General features: G+C 40.6%; 1 protein-coding gene and 1 non-coding gene across 3 annotated transcripts in view; both read left to right on the plus strand.

Moving 5' to 3' along the window:
- Positions 1-1,103: 1,103 nt before the first annotated feature.
- On the plus strand, positions 1,104-1,209 carry LOC146625288 (U6 spliceosomal RNA). The gene has a single exon (XR_014906528.1). It is a non-coding gene; the product is annotated as a U6 spliceosomal RNA (small nuclear RNA).
- A 1,539-nt stretch (positions 1,210-2,748) lies between these two features.
- Positions 2,749-18,659, plus strand: part of LOC146625289 (uncharacterized) — a 68,450-nt gene continuing 52,539 nt past the window's right edge. Inside the window, exons 1-2 of one of the 2 annotated variants that reach the window (XM_085362743.1) lie at positions 2,749-2,766; positions 8,386-8,982. In XM_085362743.1, coding sequence (XP_085218869.1) covers positions 2,749-2,766; positions 8,386-8,982 — 615 coding nt within the window. Of the gene's footprint in view, positions 2,767-8,385; positions 8,983-15,542; positions 15,561-18,659 lie in introns of those variants that run through there. The other variant, XM_085362742.1, reaches the window with a different exon arrangement.

Consider the following 18,659-nt stretch of genomic DNA (forward strand, 5'->3'; position numbering starts at 1 on the left):
GTGGGCTCATCTAAAGGTAAGCACCGAGCTAACTTTACTGTGAGTTCAGTTCATGTTGAGTTTAGCTCCTGAATGAGGTCTTCTGCTGCTCTCCTCGGTGTCTGTTCACAGTTTATTGTGAACACGTTGAGAGAAGAGTGAGAGAGTGTTTGGAGAAAAACACCAACTAATCATTAGCTCAGCATGCTGGGAGAAGTTGGAGCAGAAAAGTCTTTTCATTGTCCCTGCAGCTGTTTTTCTGCCTGCACCAAACCTCTACAGCCTCATTTCTATTTGAATTGATAACAGGAAATGGATGAGAGCGATCTGCTGCAGTATCAGGGTCACAATAAACTTTATTGTCCAGCTGCTGTGGATGAACACATGAGAGGAAGTGAACTCCTACAAAGTCTCATTTTAATGAGTGTGGCTGCTGTAAAGTGATGCACAGGAAGATGTTAACAAAAACTAATGAAACAGAGATGAAAGTAAACAGTGTTCATATTTGAAAGCACAGAGAATAAAAATATATTGTGGTGGTTAATGTGCAGCTCTTGGTGATTTGGAGAAATCATGTTTTTAATCATGTTGTGGATTGAATGTGGGTTTTATTTTATCTACAGAAGTTTGTCCCACTTGTGATCGTTCAGATTGATTTGTTGGGTTGACTTGAATCATGTGAAGGTTTAAAGCTGCACTTCCCCCAAAAAGAATAAAGTATAATCGTGAAGAATGTAAAAATGTCTTCCTGTGTCAAACACAGCTGCAGTCAAAGCAGGAAGGAAAGCACTGAAACCACTGATTTTGCATATTAATTCTTAAATAACTGACCTCCCAGCCTATTGTTCCTTCAGTGGTGCTCTTTTCAGTCATTATGTAAATATCAACGACCACCACCACCCTCTTCAACGATCTCCGTCACACTTCTCACCCCCCTTTCCTTCTCCCTGAAACTCAGAATACTCTCTGAGGACGTAAGCCAACTATTTCAGAAACAGTCAAAGGAGCTTGCAAAGAAAAGCGTCTGGACTTTAAGTTGCTTGAAGACGTTTCACCTCTCATCCGAGAAGCTTCTTCAGTTCTAAGGTCAAATGGCGGAGAGTCCCAGATATAAACTTGCTTCGGCTTGCTTCGGCAAGCGCGTACGCTAAATTGGATACGATACAGAGAAGATTAGCATGGCCCCTGCGCAAGGATGACACGCAAATTCGTGAAGCGTTCCAGATATAAACCTAGTGGGAGTATCCCCCCACAGAGGGACAAAAGGACCCCCTGATGATCCTCTAATTGCCTGAGCCAAGGTGTGAAACTGGGTGTGGGTCCCAATCAGCCAGGGTTTCGGATGAGCTCTTTGTGAAACCTGGCCCCACCTTATCATGCGAATTCCTGAGATCAGATGGCCCAGGATGTTAGTGGGCATTAAGGCGTCTGGGGAGGGATCTCAAAACTGGATTATAGATGGCAGAGAGTTGGTGTCGTAAACCCCCGCCTCTGTTCAAAGATGGTCACTCACAGTGGACATAGATGGCTTCTTTCACTCCTCCTTCAAACCATCTGTCCTCTCTGTCCAAAATGTGAACATTGGCATCCTCGAAAGAGTGACATTTGTCCTTAAAATGGACAGCTGAGTCTTTGAACAGAGGCGGGGGTTTAGGACACCAGCTGTCTGCCATCTATAATCCAGTTTTGAGATCCATCCCCAGACGCCTTAACCCTCACACTCACATCCTGGGCCATCTGACCTCAGGAAATCACATGATAAGGTGGGGCCACGTTTCACAAAGAGCACACCCGAAACTCTGGCTGATTGGGACCCACACCCAGTTTCACACCTTGGCTCAGGCGATTAGAGGATCATCAGGGGGTCCTTTTGTCCCTCTTTGGGGGGAAACTCCCACTAGGTTTAAATCTGGGACTCCCCGCCATTTGACCTTAGAACGGAAGAAGCTTCTCGGATGAGAGGTGAAACGTCTGCAAGTAACTTAAAGAAGTCCAGACGCTTTTCTTTGCAAGCTCCTTTGACTACGATGACCTGGATGACTGAGAACCTTCACAGACATATTTCAGAAACAGAAGCGCAGGAAAGCCCCCGGACCAGACGGTTTCTCACCCTCCTGCCTCAAAACCTGTGCTGAACAGCTGGCTCCCATCTTTACTCGCATCTTCAACAGATCCCTGGAGCTGTGTGAAGTTCCATCCTGCTTCAAATGCTCCACCATCATCCCTGTTCCCAAGAAACCCACCATCACAGGACTGAATGACTACAGACCTGTCGCCTTGACGTCTGTTTTCCAGACTGAAGCAGAGTCGTTAGCTGAAAACTGGTTTTAGAGGTTTATTCAGGACACCTTCTCAGGCTCTTACAGCCTTACCTGTATCATAACAAAGTGTATAAACCCCAATCCACCTTTAACATGGTCCTTCTCCCAAACCTTCAAATAGGACTTTCTGGCCCTGTCATAGTAAAGGGCTGCTTAGAATATTAGAGCCAATGTCACAAAGTTCCTCCTGAAGTATAAGTGAGTGAGAGAGTTTCCTCACTTTGCAGCACAACACGTCTCACAAGATTTCTACAAGCAATCAGAGTGAAATTTGTACTTTGTGTTGTCAGATGAACATATGAGACACTTTGACTCTTCAGTGCAGTGTGGAGCCTAACAAAGATCTGTTTTGTGTCCCAGCTGATCAGCAGGAGGAGAAGAGTCTGACGGAGCAGCAGAGGAACATTTTCAGCCATCTGGACTCAGCTGAGTCACTACAGAGGAAACAATGAGCTCAACACAGAAGGTGAGGAAAATATCACAGTTTCACCAAATAATCAGTCACGTCTAAAACTCTCATCCTCCCAACCTGTTATATGACTGTGTTGTATATTATTATATATACAGTCACTTTAATAAATAGTTTGTCTCAGATTGTTTTGCAGCATCTTTCAAAACCTGAAAAAACACAATGTCACATGTACAGACCCAATATCTGATTTCAAAACACGAGGACTTACATGTAAGCTTTACATTTCCAGTTTATTTAATCCACTGTGTACAAATGTACAACAATGTACAACTGAATTAACATTGAGTTGATCAAATCCCACTGAGCAGTCCTTCCCTTTAAATCTAACCTCTCTTCTTCCTTTCCTGTCCTGTGTGTCTTATCTTTCTCCATCTCTTGAGTGAAGTTAGCTCTTTCTTTTTTCTCCCTGTGATGTACAGCAGCTGGACCTTTAGCGAGCAACACACTGTGAGACAAAACTGCACACAAACAGTTTGTTTGTTTGCTGATGTTTGTTGAGCTGATAGAAATGCTGCATTTGAAATTACCTGCCACTTAAAAATATTACTCCAGTTATGCTCGCTCATCTTCTGCATGGATAGCTAGATGCTGAAGTATTGTTACTGCAACTTATGAGCACCTGCAGTCGTTCAGTTGTTGTGCAAAAACAAAAAGAAGAAAAACACTTAACTCATAGTTTCCCCCTTTCATCTCTTTTTTACGGTGGCCCTGAGAGGCCAAACGGACTGCAACTTCAGAAAACACTTGCAAAAAGAAAAACGCTGCAAAAGCACACAAAGCACAACGAAAATAGGAAAAAAGACAACGGAAATGTTTCTGGGGAGACAATAACCGGACGGAGCAGTTGCACGAACCAAAACATGTATGTATGGCTGTTTCCCAATTCAGGGTCTGTTTCCCAATTCAGGTTCTGCAGCTTTAAAGTACACAGCCTCAACGGTCCTCAAGGGCCGCGTACTCAAAGACCGCTGAGGCCGGAAGTGCGAGGCTTGTAGGCTTGTGAAATGGGACGGGCTAGCCTCCGTCGCGCTGCCCAGGTTGCCTAGCAACCATGATACTAACAGCTGGAAACGTTTCATACAGCTTTGTTTGACAGAAATGAAGGAGAACATATTTTGCACATTTGTTTCTACATGAGCTCTGTGTGATTTAATAAGTATCTGAGGCTGAGACCACAGGACTGTAAAACATGATTGAACATGAACAGTCATTTAAGATTAGCTAGTAAATGACAATTAGCTAATGTTGTTCATGAGACTAAAGTCATCTCAATTTGGTAATGTAAATATAATATGGCCAATATTATATTAATCATTATTAGTTATTACAGCAGTGAACATGAACTCTGTGCCAAACACTGAGCTTCAGTAAAGATTCAAGTTGCATTTATTTATATTTCCTATTACCTTAAATCTTCACTTAAAGACAAGTATCTGTGACAGTGTATATATATATATATATATATAGATGTATTATATATAAGAGACAAATATTGTTCTTTTAATATGTTGGCATTACTAAATTTGGCTCAATGCTTACATATATGTGTGGAAAAAGAAAATGTACGAGCTGTGAAAACTGTGTCTGATAGAATGAAGAGTAGACTGATATATTAAATATTCCTTTATTGGGTGAGAAAATCAGACCATGTCATAACTGCTTTAAGTCATACAGAATAGATATCAGAGCCTTAAACAGGCTGGCTTCTGCTAAATGGGTCAAACTGGGCAGAAAGTATACAAACACATAACATCCTTATAGAATATGATGTAACACTATAGATCAACTTAGCTCAGAATATATAAAGCATATAAACAATTACAGCAATATGATGCAACAAACACAGCAGTGCTACTGATCCAAAATACTCAAAGCTTCATAGAACTGGAACAAACATTTATTTTTAGCTCCATTCTGCTGCTGATACATACTTTAGGTTTCTGAACATTAAACTTGTTGCTGCCTTTCATAGTGTGTAACTTGAAGGCCCTGAGTACTTTCTCCCACACTGAAAACACTGGAATGATTAAATTATTTGAACATTACCTAATAAGACCGATTCAGGACAGACAGTTAGTTATGTTAAACTTTCCTAGCAGTCCTTCACAAACAGGGAACAGTCTGTCTATTCTCTCCATCTGTCAGCTGCTGCTGGCTCTTCCTCCTCCTCTTCCTCACACACTGCTGAGTTTGTCCTGGTGGATCATCAGGGGTGCAAAGCCTCACAGATGATGTGCAGCAGCGTGTCCCTCAGTCTGTCCTCACTCTGGACACTTGCAGTCGTCACACATGGAAATCAAATGTGTGATAAGCTGCAAGTTTCAAACACAAGTGTAACTTATAAACACATGTTCATACTTTTATTCCACAATCAGAGAGAAAGAAAGAGAGAGTGCAGGACAGACAGACAGGTGACAGTCTCAGGTGTACACACTGCTACAAACAGGAGGATTTAGTGTTTGTGTTATTACGAGTGTTAAACAAGAAGAGTTCCCAGATGGTACAGTGGACACATGTGCGACTCCTGTGATTAAAGCATCTTTCTTTCAGCTTAAGGAGTGAACCGTCAGCTCGTTCAAACACACGTTAAAGTCCGTTTGGCTCGACACCACCGAACAGAGGCAGCAATATAACATAGCTAACATTAACAGTGCAGTGAATCCTGCTTGTGCCGTGATATTCAGGACTGCAAACCGAGCAGCATCACTGACTTTCAGCTTGTTGAGTTTGTGTATATATGACTGACTTTAATTATCCATAAAATCATCACATTCTCTGTAAGATTAAGGTCGACTATCTAACGGCGTATAAAGTAAAGGCTTTAAAACAAAGTAAATGCTGAAAGTACAAACATCGCTAATGTCACATAACTTTGCCGGCATGTGGCCAACAGTAATGTTTTAATGTTCCTCATGATTAAATTTTTGCACATAAATAAGTGACACAATATTCAGAACTTACTTTTGAAAGTTTACTCTTTGGCCGCACCGCTTCCACTTCTTTGAAGTGTCTCCCAGTCCCAGTGCACTTGTTAGCATGTTTTGGTTCGTGCAACTGGTCCGTCCGGTTATTGTCTCCCCAGAAACATTTCCGTTGTCTTTTTTCCTTTTTCCGTTGTGCTTTGTGTGCTTTTGCAGTGTTTTTCTTTTTGCAGCGTTTTTCTTTTTGCAAGTTTTTTCTGAAGTTGCAGTCCGTTTGGCCTCTCAGGGCCACCGTACTTTTTATATTTCACACCCTGGTGATTAGTACATGATCCGGATTGCCTTTCATGTGTTACTTTTTAGGTTCACATTGGTTTGATGTTTGATGCCTGCAGTGATGAAATAACTCTCCTTAAATTCCTCAGACCAAAAGTAACACATCTGTTTTTTAAATGTAAGGAGTAAAAGTAAAAACCCTCAGGTTACAAACAGATATTTTACTTCATTAAACCAAAATAGTAACTGTTAATTTGAGTTTGTTATCATTGATTAGATTAGATTAGATTAGATAAGATTAGATAGAACTTTATTAATCCCTCGGGTGGGTTCCTCTGGGAAATTCGATTTCCAAAAAAGCACAGCACCGACAGAAGTTACAGAGTTACAGAATAATATATATATATATATATATATATATATATATATATATATATAAATAAATAAATAATACACACACACACATATATAAATACAGAGACAATATAAATAAAATATACGAAGGGGATAAATAGAATAAATAGGAATAAAAATAAAAATACAAGTGAATTGCACATTTCAAGTATTGAGTCTATTGCACCGTTGACTATTTACAAAAGTATTGCACAAAAGGTATTGCACCGTGAGGTGAAGAGGCACTACAGCTTAGTTGTTCCCCCCTCCTTTGTCCTCCTGTTTCCCCTCCCTCTCCCCTCCAGGGAGGAGTTAAACAGTTTGATGGCGTGTGGGACAAAGGAGTTTTTAAGTCTGTTAGTTCTTGTCTTTGGGAGAAGCAACCTGTCACTGAACAGACTCTTCTGGTTGTTAATGGCCGTGTGCAGAGGATGTCTGGTATTGTCCATAATGTCCAGCAGTTTCTTTAGTGTCCTTTTCTCTGCCACTGTCACCAGAGTGTCCAGCTTCATGCCGACCACAGAGCTAGCCCTCCTGATCAGTTTCTCCAGCCTGAAGAAATTAGAAATTTATGGAAATATATAAAAGGAAACATAAAGAATAAATGAATCCACAGTAACCCTGTGATGAATATGATTAAACATTTTAATTGTTTGACAGCACTCATATATATTATATATTAATGTATACTTACATATTAGTAAATAGGCTTTTTAAAAAGTTGTATTTCACAGGAGAGAACCTGTGTTAAAAGATTGACGCAAATATTCTTTATTTATTTCATTATATTGCATGAATGTCTGTTACATGCTTAAATATAAAGTTCAAAAAGTGTAATTGCATTCTGGCTTATTGATCAATGATTGCGATTAAATACAGAAAATTGAGCGATTTATTAGATTATTTATGAGGTTATTATTTTTAATCTATTGACAGCACTACTTGTATCAATAAAAGAGCTGCAGCTTTCACTGACAGCACATCATGTGGTACTTTAACTTTTGTACTGTTTTCATCAATTAATTTTGCAGTTAACATGTGAACATGTTGGATGATCTGTCTGCTGTCACTGGGTGGTGCTGAGGTCTGAATCTGAGGGCAGCTCCTGGAATCACAAAGACAGCAGAACCATCACAAATTGAAAAATAAAGTTTATCCCTCAAATCTGAAATAAAGCTGATCCTCTCTGTCCTCACACACTCGGGATCTGAAGTTCTTCTCTTACATATTTTCCTTTCTACAGCTCTGCTGACAGCTGACATATGAGCTGTTTATTAGATAAAGCCTTATATACTAACAGATTTTGCAATATGTTTACCTTTGAGTTGTAGGTGCTATGTAAATTGATAAAAATGAGATGGAGCAGGTTTCAGTCCTTGTTCAGTCTGCAGCTGCATTGTGGTCACCAACATACGCAGGCATTATAACTGGTGTTTCAGCGGTTGCCTGGGTATTGGACAAGAAATATTAAAGCTTCAAATTATTTCTCTCAGAGCATGTAAGCTGTACAGAGTAATGTCCATGTAACTATGAACAATAACTTATTAAGAATTATCCAGACTGTTTCTTTTAACCAGAATATTTGAAACAAACTTTATTTTAACGTAAGCTACCAAACAGCTGTAGCTGGTTTCATGCATAAATATTGGGCTTTACTATTTTAATCTATAGTCAATGATTGAAAAATTATCTGAGCAGATTTCTTTATTTATTTATTTTTTGTCTGACCCCTCTCTGCTAACATAGAGGAGGCGGGGTTTATGATCTAGCCAGACACTAGTGAGTGATAGAGACAACGTTTTCTACAGTCATTGGTTTGAACAGTCATGAATTATTTTTAACAGCAGGTTGGATGTAATGTGTTAGAACTACCAGCAGGTGGGGATAAGAGACCTTTAAGGTGTTTGGTGCCACACTCCACCTTCAGGTTTAAAACTAGTGTTAATGGAGGGAGTTTGAAGCTTCAGTTTGTTCAATGACTGCATTTCACTCACTGCCTCTGTTTGTATCTCTGTCACTGCAGGACCAACATGGAGCGAGAAGTCAGCGCTCTCAGGAGGCCGACAAACCTCAACCAAGAAAGAGAGAGAAAACATACACCTGTGACGAGTGTGGGAAGGATTTTACTAGGAAGGCTTCACTAAAACAGCATCAGGTCATCCACACTGGAGAGAGACCGTTCAGCTGTGACTTGTGTGGAAAGTCTTTTTCCTTGAAGGGTTACCTAAAAACACACCAACTCATCCACAGTGGAGTTAAAGCGTACAGCTGTGATCAGTGTGGCAGAGCTTTTACTCACAGTAGCAGCTTACAGAGTCATCTAGTTACCCACTCTGGAATTAAGGCATACAGCTGTGACATCTGTGGCAAAACTTTCAGCCATATACGGAATCGAAATACACACCTACGCATTCACACCAGACATGATGTGTACTGCTGTGAACAGTGTGGCAAACAGTTTACAACACATGCAAAGTTACAACAACACATGTTTACCCACAATGAGGAGAGACCTTATAAATGTGACCTGTGTGAGAAGACTTTTAAATCTCCACATGACCTGAGACGACACCAACAGATCCACAGCAGAAAGAGACTCTACAAGTGCAGTTACTGTGAGGTATGTATTTATATTGTTATCTTGTCATTTTAGCCTGACTGTTTGGAACAACTCTGCTCATTAAACTGTGTTAGCATGTTAGCAATTCTACTGCATGGAAAAGCAGCTCTGAGTGATTATTCAGATTTTCATGTCAGTTATGATTTTAGTATTACTGTAGTATTATGGTGGTAGTATTGTAGTTATTGCAGCCCAGTAAACTGAGTGTGTTAACTGATACAGTAAAATGTAATTGGACGTCTGCTTTGTTTGCTTTCTCTTCTGTCTTTTTTTCTCCATACAGGTGACCCAGGTGTTTTGTTTGTTTTTTTTCTTTTTTTTCTTTTTCTTTCTTCCCCCCCTTCTCACCGTCTCTTCTCCCCTTTGGTTTTCTTTCTCTCCCTCTCTTTCTTTCATTCTTTCTCCCTGTCCTATCCCCCAGTCATGTCTGTCCCGTTTGTAGCAACTGAAAATAAAATAAATTCATAATTATAATAAAGGTCAATCAAATGGACCAATATGGCAAGGCCATGATGATCCGCTTGGTAAAATAAATCCGCTTGGCATCTTTCTTGGCCTTAAGACAACAATTCTGATGGCTAAAGATCCAAACGGGACACAAAAAAAAAAAAAAAAAAAAAAATTGGATGTCTGCAGAGATGCTCTTTATTTCAGGCGACGTTCAGGAAAAAAATGTTGAAGGACTGACTTACACTGTCTTTGTGTCTTTGTTTAGAAGCAGAGCGACACAAATGGATCCAGTTCTCAACCCTGTCATCAATGTGGTGGTGGGAAAGGGTTTTGTTGTGACCTTTGTGGGAAAGCTTTCAGTCACCAATACACCTTAAAAGTACATCGACGTAGACACACTGGAGACAAACTGAAATACTGTAAAGAATGTGGGAAAAGTTTCACCACATCAAGTAGATTAAAACGCCATGAACTGATTCACAGCGGGGTTAAAAAGCACCTCTGTGATCAGTGTGGGTCATCCTTCACCACTGCAGTCAACCTTAAAACACACAAACAAGTCCACACAGGAGAGAAACCATTTAAGTGCAGACACTGTGACAAAAGCTTCTCACAATCAGGCAATCGTAACCTTCATGAACATACACACATGGAAGGAAACTACAGCTGTGACCAGTGTGACAAGAGCTTCAGGAATTTCAGTTCATACTCCGAACACAAACGATCCCACGTTACTAATAAACTGTTTCACTGTTACCAATGTGCCAAAACATTCACCTCATTGTCTGCTCTGTGCAAACATCAGCGTGATCACTCAGGGCTGAAATCACTCCCATCACTGGATCACAGTGAATCTGAAGAGACAGAAAGATCCTCTTGAGGTTCGAGGGTTAAACTTAATGTCAATGCTGACATCACGATTACGTGATTAAAAATTTTACACAATTAATCCGTTCTGGAGCGCTGAAATCAGAAATCCCTGAAATGTCTCTGTCAATGTATTTCGGACAGTTTGTCCAAAGTTCGTGCATTCTGCGCTCCAGATGGGTTAAAAATTGTAATTGTGTCAATTGTGTCAATCTTGATGACAGCGTTAACGTGTGTCAGGGCCCTCGGTGCGCCTGCTTGATGCTGTGCTGAAGTCTCACACACAACCTGTCGAAAGGGGAGGGGGCGGGCTGCTTGATTATGATTCATATCTTCACTCCAAGCCTATTATGTATTAATTATTTTTTCTGGGTTGTGTGAAATCCCAGAAAAAACTGCACATCTGCTTACCTGGTATTGTCCTGAAACAAGATAACATTCATTAGTAGGGATTGAGAAAACTGCTGTTTACCTTTGTTAGCTTCTTGGCTATTATAGTAAACAGTAGACAGACAGTAGAGACTGATGTGACTTGTTGAATCTTTTGGACTGTGTTCAGCATAATATTAACGAGCCGCTAATTGGAAGAGCTGTATTGTTGATTTGTCTGATATTTCAATGTGTGATTAATTATAACGACTGTTTGTTATCCCTTTGCAAATTTGTTATGTTTGTGCTTAAAGGCTCTTCACCATGGGGTTCGCTTCACTTTGCTTTCTGCTAACTGTCTCGCTATATTCTGTGTGTAATTTCTTACTGTCCATATAATTCTGTTTATTAAACTCTGTTCCAAGAATATTACTCTTTTCCAGAGGATCTTTTTGAGTGCCTTGATTTTAACTGACTCTAAAAAAAAAAGCCGGATCTCCACAGAGATCCATGATGGCTTTGCGACCAAAGCAGACAGCGGTATTAACGCTGTCTCCAGCTATACAACACAATACTTCTATACGATTTGAGTAAGACAAAAGTTATACAAACTCATTCCTTTTTTAGAAGGGTTTTAAAACTGTCTAATGTTGAGGAGGTCCTGATGTGAAGGGACAGTTTGTTCCACAATTTAAGGAGCAGTCACAGCAAAGGCCTCGTCTCCTCTGTGTTTAATGTGGACCGTGGACAGCCAAGAGCATCTGATCCACAGACCTCCGTGATATTGCAGGAATGTACTAATTTAAATAATCTGAAAGGTATGAGAGTTCAGACCTATGCAACACCTTAAAAACAAATAATAAAATCTTAAAATGAATTCAAAAACTGACTGGCAGCCAGTGTAAGGATGCCAGTATGGGAGATATGTGGTCTCGGTTGCGTGTGCCCGTTAGTAACCTTGCTGCAACATTTTGGACCAGCTGCAGTCGGCTGACTGACGACAGACTAACACCAGAGTAAAGACTAGTACAAAAGTCCAGGCGAGCTGAAATGTAATTGCTAATAGAGATGGCACGATACCACTTTTTTATGTCCGATACCGATATCATAAATTTGGATATCTGCCGATACCGATATGAATCCGATATAGTGTTTTTTAATCAATAAAACAGTTTTTTAATATCTTGCTGCTTTTTGTATACGTTCATACTCACGTTAAAAAAACAAACAAACACTAAAGCTATTCTGTTATACCTGTATGCAAAAAACTGCACTGCACCCAAAATATTTCATAGTTCAGCAATACTGATCAATCTAATAAACTTAAACCTACACCATCCTCCCTATTCTGGTATTTTAAAGAGTACTTAGCAGAAATAATAAGCAACTTAACTAATAGGGTTCTAAAACTCCCAGCAAAAAAAAAAAAAAAAAAAAAATAGGGAACCACCCACCCTCCACCTCATGATGCTTAATTGACGTAATCAACTTTAATTTGATGCAGTGTGGAAAAACAAACAAACAAACACAAAAACCAGTAATTTTTCAAGAATAATTAAATAGATTCAACATCTTTCTTCAACAGAATTGCAGATTGAACAAATGGTATCTTCCCAAAGGAAAAAGTACTACAGCTTACTAGGGTATATTGGACTTAATAGTTACTATATACAGTAATGGACTTCTATACATTTTACATCAGATTAAAACTTTGGGTGTAAGATTCGGATAATTATTTATTAAAAGCTAGACATTTTAAATGAGAATAAGAAAGAAAAGTATGTTTTTGTGCCCCCCTTTTCCCTGTTAATGCCCTATCGGCCCCCCTGGCTAAACTTTGCTAGATCCGCCCCTGCACAGTTACCAGCCGTCAGCTACGTAGAAAAAGATCCTGGAGTAGAAAGTAATAATAAATAGATTCTAACAACAGCTTATCAAGCTAAAACGTGCTGCAGTTGTTCAGCTGCTGGTTTCCTCTTTCTGGCACGAAGTGAGCAATAAACAAACAAGAGAGACGGACTCGTGACAGAAAAGCCGATCAGCTGATCATTAATCAGTTTCGATTGAAGTAGCAGCAGGAGAGAGAAGAGGCAGTCGCTCCATATATCGGTTGTTAAGCTTAACGCTGGAATGCTTTACAAATATTCAGAGATGAACTTACACACTTGCTTTACTTCTCTCTGGGAAAACTTCCTCGGAGATGAAATGCCGGATTGGTAGCGAGGCTACAAATACACACAGCCGCTCTATCACGTGACCCGTACTGCTGCAATGTGCTACGGTTATGAGCCGAGTTACGCCATGTCGCAAGTTTTGTGAGGTGCTTTTTTGATATTTAATGGCTCGATTACATTTTTTTAAATTTTTCTCCGATATCCGATCCAGTAATTTACGTCAGTATCGGACCGATACCTAATATCGGATCGGTCCATCTCAAATTGCTAATATATATTTGTGTGTTGCCACACCTTCATTTTCCCGAGAGATTCTATTTTACAAACACTCCTTTAGTTTTTTGTAATAAAATCTTTCATCAGTTTCATAAATTGTAACACTGCTCATGTCATGTCATCAGAGGCATACTGGATTGATGCCCTGAAGGTCACCAGTTATCCTGATCTTAGTGAGGTCTAATGTCATTATTTATAGTCAGTGTTCTGTATTAGTGTTATTGTTTTTGCAACTGACCTGTAATGTTGTCTGTCATCACTGTCAGTGCTGTATGTTTAATATCACTGTGGCTTCTGTGAATCTGTTTTACTGTTTCTGAACTCTCGCATCTTCTGTTTACAGTCTTTGGTTAGAGAAGCGCTTTTAGCAGCTTGTCAGAGGAGAATGCACTTCCTGAACAACAATGACCCCTAGAGGCTGAAGACAGTAATGCATATATCATATTTTTGATTTTTGGTTCTGTACATATAACAGTAAATGTTTATTATGTTGTGGGGATAAAAACAAACACTTCAGTCAACCCACACTTGGACCCTGAAATGTGCGAAGATCTAAATATTTATCAAAGTCAGATTTATAATATGTGATATATAACTGTTATAGGAAAAAACAAGGTTGAGTATGGAGAGAAATAATAGAGTAACAGAGACTAATGAAATATTAAACAGACATAAAGAGTCACATTTTTAAAATCAGTCACTCCTGTTAAAAGATAAGATATTATTAGAATACTTTTAAAAGGCTCTAAATAACATTTACCCTGCAATAACACAACTTGGAAACTCCCACTGTAAATTAGTGCTATATATAAAAGGAAATACATACATGAATTAATTTAAAAAAACTAATAAAAAACTATTTAATGACATTAATATAACCAATAAGAAACCCTAACTCATCGAATCAAACTCAGCCTGCACAGTAAAATACACTCAAATTGATCAAAAACTGAACTGATGACTTCCTACTTAGAGATTCATTTCAGTTCAGTGATGGTGGATTATAACCTCCATTCAAATCATTCAAAAAAGAGAAAATTATAGCACATGTTATATTACACTGTGAAAAGGTAACTGATCCAAAACCTCAGTAACATAAAAACAAAACTGGATCTTATTGATTTACTGCAAAAGGACTCAAGAAGTGAAAGTTATCAGGCCTTATTCCACTTATTCAAAGAGAGTAAATTATTTGGGAGGATTTGAGGGTCGACGTTCCAGTTCACACTCCACACCAGTTGGTGGCGGTAATTCACCATTTTGTTGTTTGACAACCGCAAATAAACGATATGAAGAAGAAGAAGAAGGGGCGGAGCAAAGTAAGAATGTTCCACGAGAGGAGGTTTTTGCAGAGAGAGCTGTTTTTCCATTCAAAGAGAATAAAGTAGTACCACCGTTGGGATCGATATCTGCATCGATCTGCCCACCCTCGTCTCCTGGATCGTAGCTGAGATCAGCGTGAACCACGTGGGTCTCTGCTCCCTGATCTGTTTCCTGTGTTTGGAAAGAGTTGCAGCTTCATCGCGGAGTTTCTCTCGGTTTGTGGGCTCATCTAAAGGTAAGCACCGAGCTAACTTTACTGTGAGTTCAGTTCATGTTGAGTTTAGCTCCTGAATGAGGTCTTCTGCTGCTCTCCTCGGTGTCTGTTCACAGTTTATTGTGAACACGTTGAGAGAAGAGTGAGAGAGTGTTTGGAGAAAAACACCAACTAATCATTAGCTCAGCATGCTGGGAGAAGTTGCAGCAGAAAAGTCTTTTCATTGTCCCTGCAGCTGTTTTTCTGCCTGCACCAAACCTCTACAGCCTCGTTTCTATTTGAAGTGATAACAGGAAATGGATGAGAGCGATCTGCTGCAGTATCAGGGTCACAATAAACTTTCTTGTCCAGCTGCTGTGGATGAACACGTGAGAGGAAGTGAACTCCTACAAAGTCTCATTTTAATGAGTCTGGCTGCTGTAAAGTGATGCACAGGAAGATGTTAACAAAAACTAATGAAACAGAGATGAAAGTAAACAGTGTTCATATTTGAAAGCACAGAGAATAAAATATATTGTGGTGGTTAATGTGCAGCTCCTGGTGATTTGGTAGAAAAATATGACTTTATGACCCTGTCATAGTAAAGGGCTGCTTAGAATATTAGAGCCAATGTCACAAAGTTCCTCCTGAAGTATAAGTGAGTGAGAGAGTTTCCTCACTTTGCAGCACAACACGTCTCACAAGATTTCTACAAGCAATCAGAGTGAAATTTGTACTTTGTGTTGTCAGATGAACATATTAGACACTTTGACTCTTCAGTGCAGTGTGGAGCCTAACAAAGATCTGTTTTGTGTCCCAGCTGATCAGCAGGAGGAGAAGAGTCTGACGGAGCAGCAGAGGAACATTTTCAGCCATCTGGACTCAGCTGAGTCACTACAGAGGAAACAATGAGCTCAACACAGAAGGTGAGGAAAATATCACAGTTTCACCACATTAAAGTATAATATTTTAACGGAAACAAAACATTAATTAAAAAATTATTGAAACACAAATTACAACATTGTATTAAAATTTCAATCATCAACTCAAATACTTGGTTCTAATTGAACAGAAATTTCTATGAACATGCAAGAACTGTGTAGAACATGAATCCGTCTGCGTCAGATCCTGAAGTCACGGGTAAGAGACAAGTGGAACCAAAATCTAGGCCATTTGCTTTTTGAAGTTTGCAAAGACTGCTAAATTGTGCCAGTGGTAGTTCACTCTTTGCAACATAGTTCGCTGTTTTAAACTGATTTTCAGGTTTATTTTTAGTATGTTATTTGCAATTGGTGTTTGTTCTGGGAAAGATATTGCAGACTGAGCAATAATGCATTTCTTGAGGGAAAACCAACAACACATCCGGCAGAACATTATGTTATTTACACGGGTGCACATAAGTGGTTCGCATTCGCTGTCAAAATAAAAAACACACACCAGATAAGAAGTTGCAACGCGCGTTTGCGTCCATATAAAAAGCTGTTTTTGTCCGCTAGAGTGGGATTTTCATGACACATTCTGCACCAAATCTCTGTGCGTTCATCATTTGTTTGAAGCCAGCTCACCTCCTGCAACCACTTTTCCGAGAATACGCGTTTCTTTTGTGGTTTGGACTCCTTCTGACATTTCTTTGGCGGTGGAGGAACGCCAAAGTAATTGCTTAAAGGAGCTTGCTTCTTCGACATCTTTAAGAGTTCTAAACAAATGTCTGTCCTCCTCCAGAAAATCTTATGTACGCAAACACGCGTTGCAACTTCTTATCTTGTGTGCGTTTTTTATTTTGACAGCGAATGCGCACCTGCGGACCACTTATGTGCACCCCTGGTTATATAGCGTGTCATATTGCAGCCACAGAAATTCTTTTGTCCATGAAACCATAAAGCTGCTCAATGGGGTAATTGCATTGATAAATTCTTTCTCAAGTGTCTCAGATTATTCAATTAACTGGTCAAAATCTACAGTTCTTCCGATTAATTGCTCCTTCCATAATTCTTCTCCTTCCCCACTGCAATCTGGAAATATTAAATATTTAGGTATTAATGTCTCTCCTAAGCTTTCAGAATTAACTAAATTAAACCACATCCCACTTTTAAAGAAGGTAGAAGGCGATCTGGCTAGGTGGAAATATCTACCCACATCACTCATGGGAAGGGTTGCCGCTGTAAAAATGATGGTCTTGCCAAAAATAAACTATTTATTTTCAATGATCCCAAAAAAGCCATAACAAGATTGGTTCAGATCTCTAGACTCGTATATTTCTAAATTCCTTTGGAAAGATAAACCCCCACGTATCAGCTTAAAAACACTACAAAAGACCAAGGATAAGGAGTATTAGATCTGCCTAACTTTAATCACTATTTTTTAGCCAACAGGCTTCAGTTCATCTCTAGATGGTTTAAACACACCCTCTTAGTGCCTGTTCTACATCTATCCAAGGTTCATCTATGTAATAACCTAGAAATTTCAGACCTTTAAATACACGTAGACGTTGGAAATCGAATTTCCCAGAGGAACCCACCCGAGGGATTAATAAAGTTCTATCTTATCTTATCTTATCTTAGACATTGAGGGCTAGCAGGAGGGACCATGCGCTTACCTGCTGCTCTCTGGCAGGTAGCTCCAAGCCCTCCTGGGTTTTAAATGCACCTTAGAACACACATGCATCAACACTACAATGAGCGGGTGGAGGGAGGTTTGGAGTCTTCTCTCACCCCCATTCTCTGCGACCTGCTGGAGCAGGGGGGCTAGGACTAGGAGGAGGAGTTGGCCGTCCGACTGCGGTCTGGAGTGTGGAGCCTTCCTGCTGCTGCGGAGTCGGGGCGGTCTGCCTCTCCCCACCGCAGGGAAAAGGGAAACACCACCTGGGTCTGGGTGCAGTTCCCCCCTCCAGGGGCGGGGGCACCTAGACCCGGTTTGTAGAGTACGCTTGGGGAGTGTGATCGTGTGTACAACGTCTCTTTATGTCTGTCTCCACGTTGGTTGAGTGTGGAGTAAGTGCATATGAGAGCATGAGGGTGGGAATGGATGTTTGTATCTGTGTGTGCCTGTATGTCTGTGTCTATATGTCAGGTTGGGTGTCAGGCGCCACCTCTCTGGGGACATCTCAGGCCCTCCAAGGTTTGGAGGCCTATCTCCCCCTACCACCACTTCCCTTGCCAGTGGTGGACCCCCTCAGACATCGGTGCGTTGGTGGTTCTTTGTGTCCGGGGATGGGCGTCCGGGTACACACCGGCTCACTCCTTGGCGGCCGCTTATCGGGGCCTGGAGCCTGGGGCTCGCTCGGGCCACTTCGGAGGTGGGGTGCCCCCGGCCTCTCGGCCTGGGGCTCGGTCACTCAGGCGCAGCTGGCTGCCGGCGGAGCTCACGGGCACGTCACTGCAACTCCCCCTGGCTTCTGCTCCGCGGCTGCTGAGTGAGCCCCCATCTGGGACTCTCCTCAGCTCTTTCCGGGACAGTGGCGCAGCTGCCCCTCTGTTGGTCTTCCTTGGTCTCTTGAGTTCTGGGGGCCTCTGGATGTCTGGAGTTTTGATCTCCTCCACACCTGCTTCATGCCCTGGAGGACGGGGCTGTGGCCCCCCCCACACCCTCTAGCAGATTATTACATGAAGGAACCTTTTAAAAAACAAAAAACAAGCGCGTCCATGCTCACAGGTGTACACACGGGTGATCACACCCACAAACTACACCCTATTTGGCTCCTACCTCAAAGCACACTGTGTTCTGTTGATCTTATGTGCTGCACAATAATGTTTAACATTTAGTATTTACTGTCATATTCCCATATATCATTGTGATGTTGTTTATTCTATTACTCTTGTTCTCTTCTGCTTGCTTTCTTTTTTCTTTCTCAGCAGGTGATCGATATATGCATTTTTTTTTCTCTGCCCGTTCTGTTGGTTTTTGTCTTTTGCCCTTCTCCCCCGTCCCTCTTCTAAGCTGTTTCTCTTTCCCTCTTTCTTTCTCCCCTTCTTTCCCCCAGTCAAGTCTGTCCCGTATTCAGTAAGTGAAAATAAAATAAACAATAA

Source organism: Diplotaxodon limnothrissa, linkage group LG9, assembly GCF_057381915.1.
Source record: "Diplotaxodon limnothrissa isolate DT_005_m linkage group LG9, D_limnothrissa_male_GT1.1, whole genome shotgun sequence".
Classification (NCBI taxonomy): domain Eukaryota; kingdom Metazoa; phylum Chordata; class Actinopteri; order Cichliformes; family Cichlidae; genus Diplotaxodon; species Diplotaxodon limnothrissa.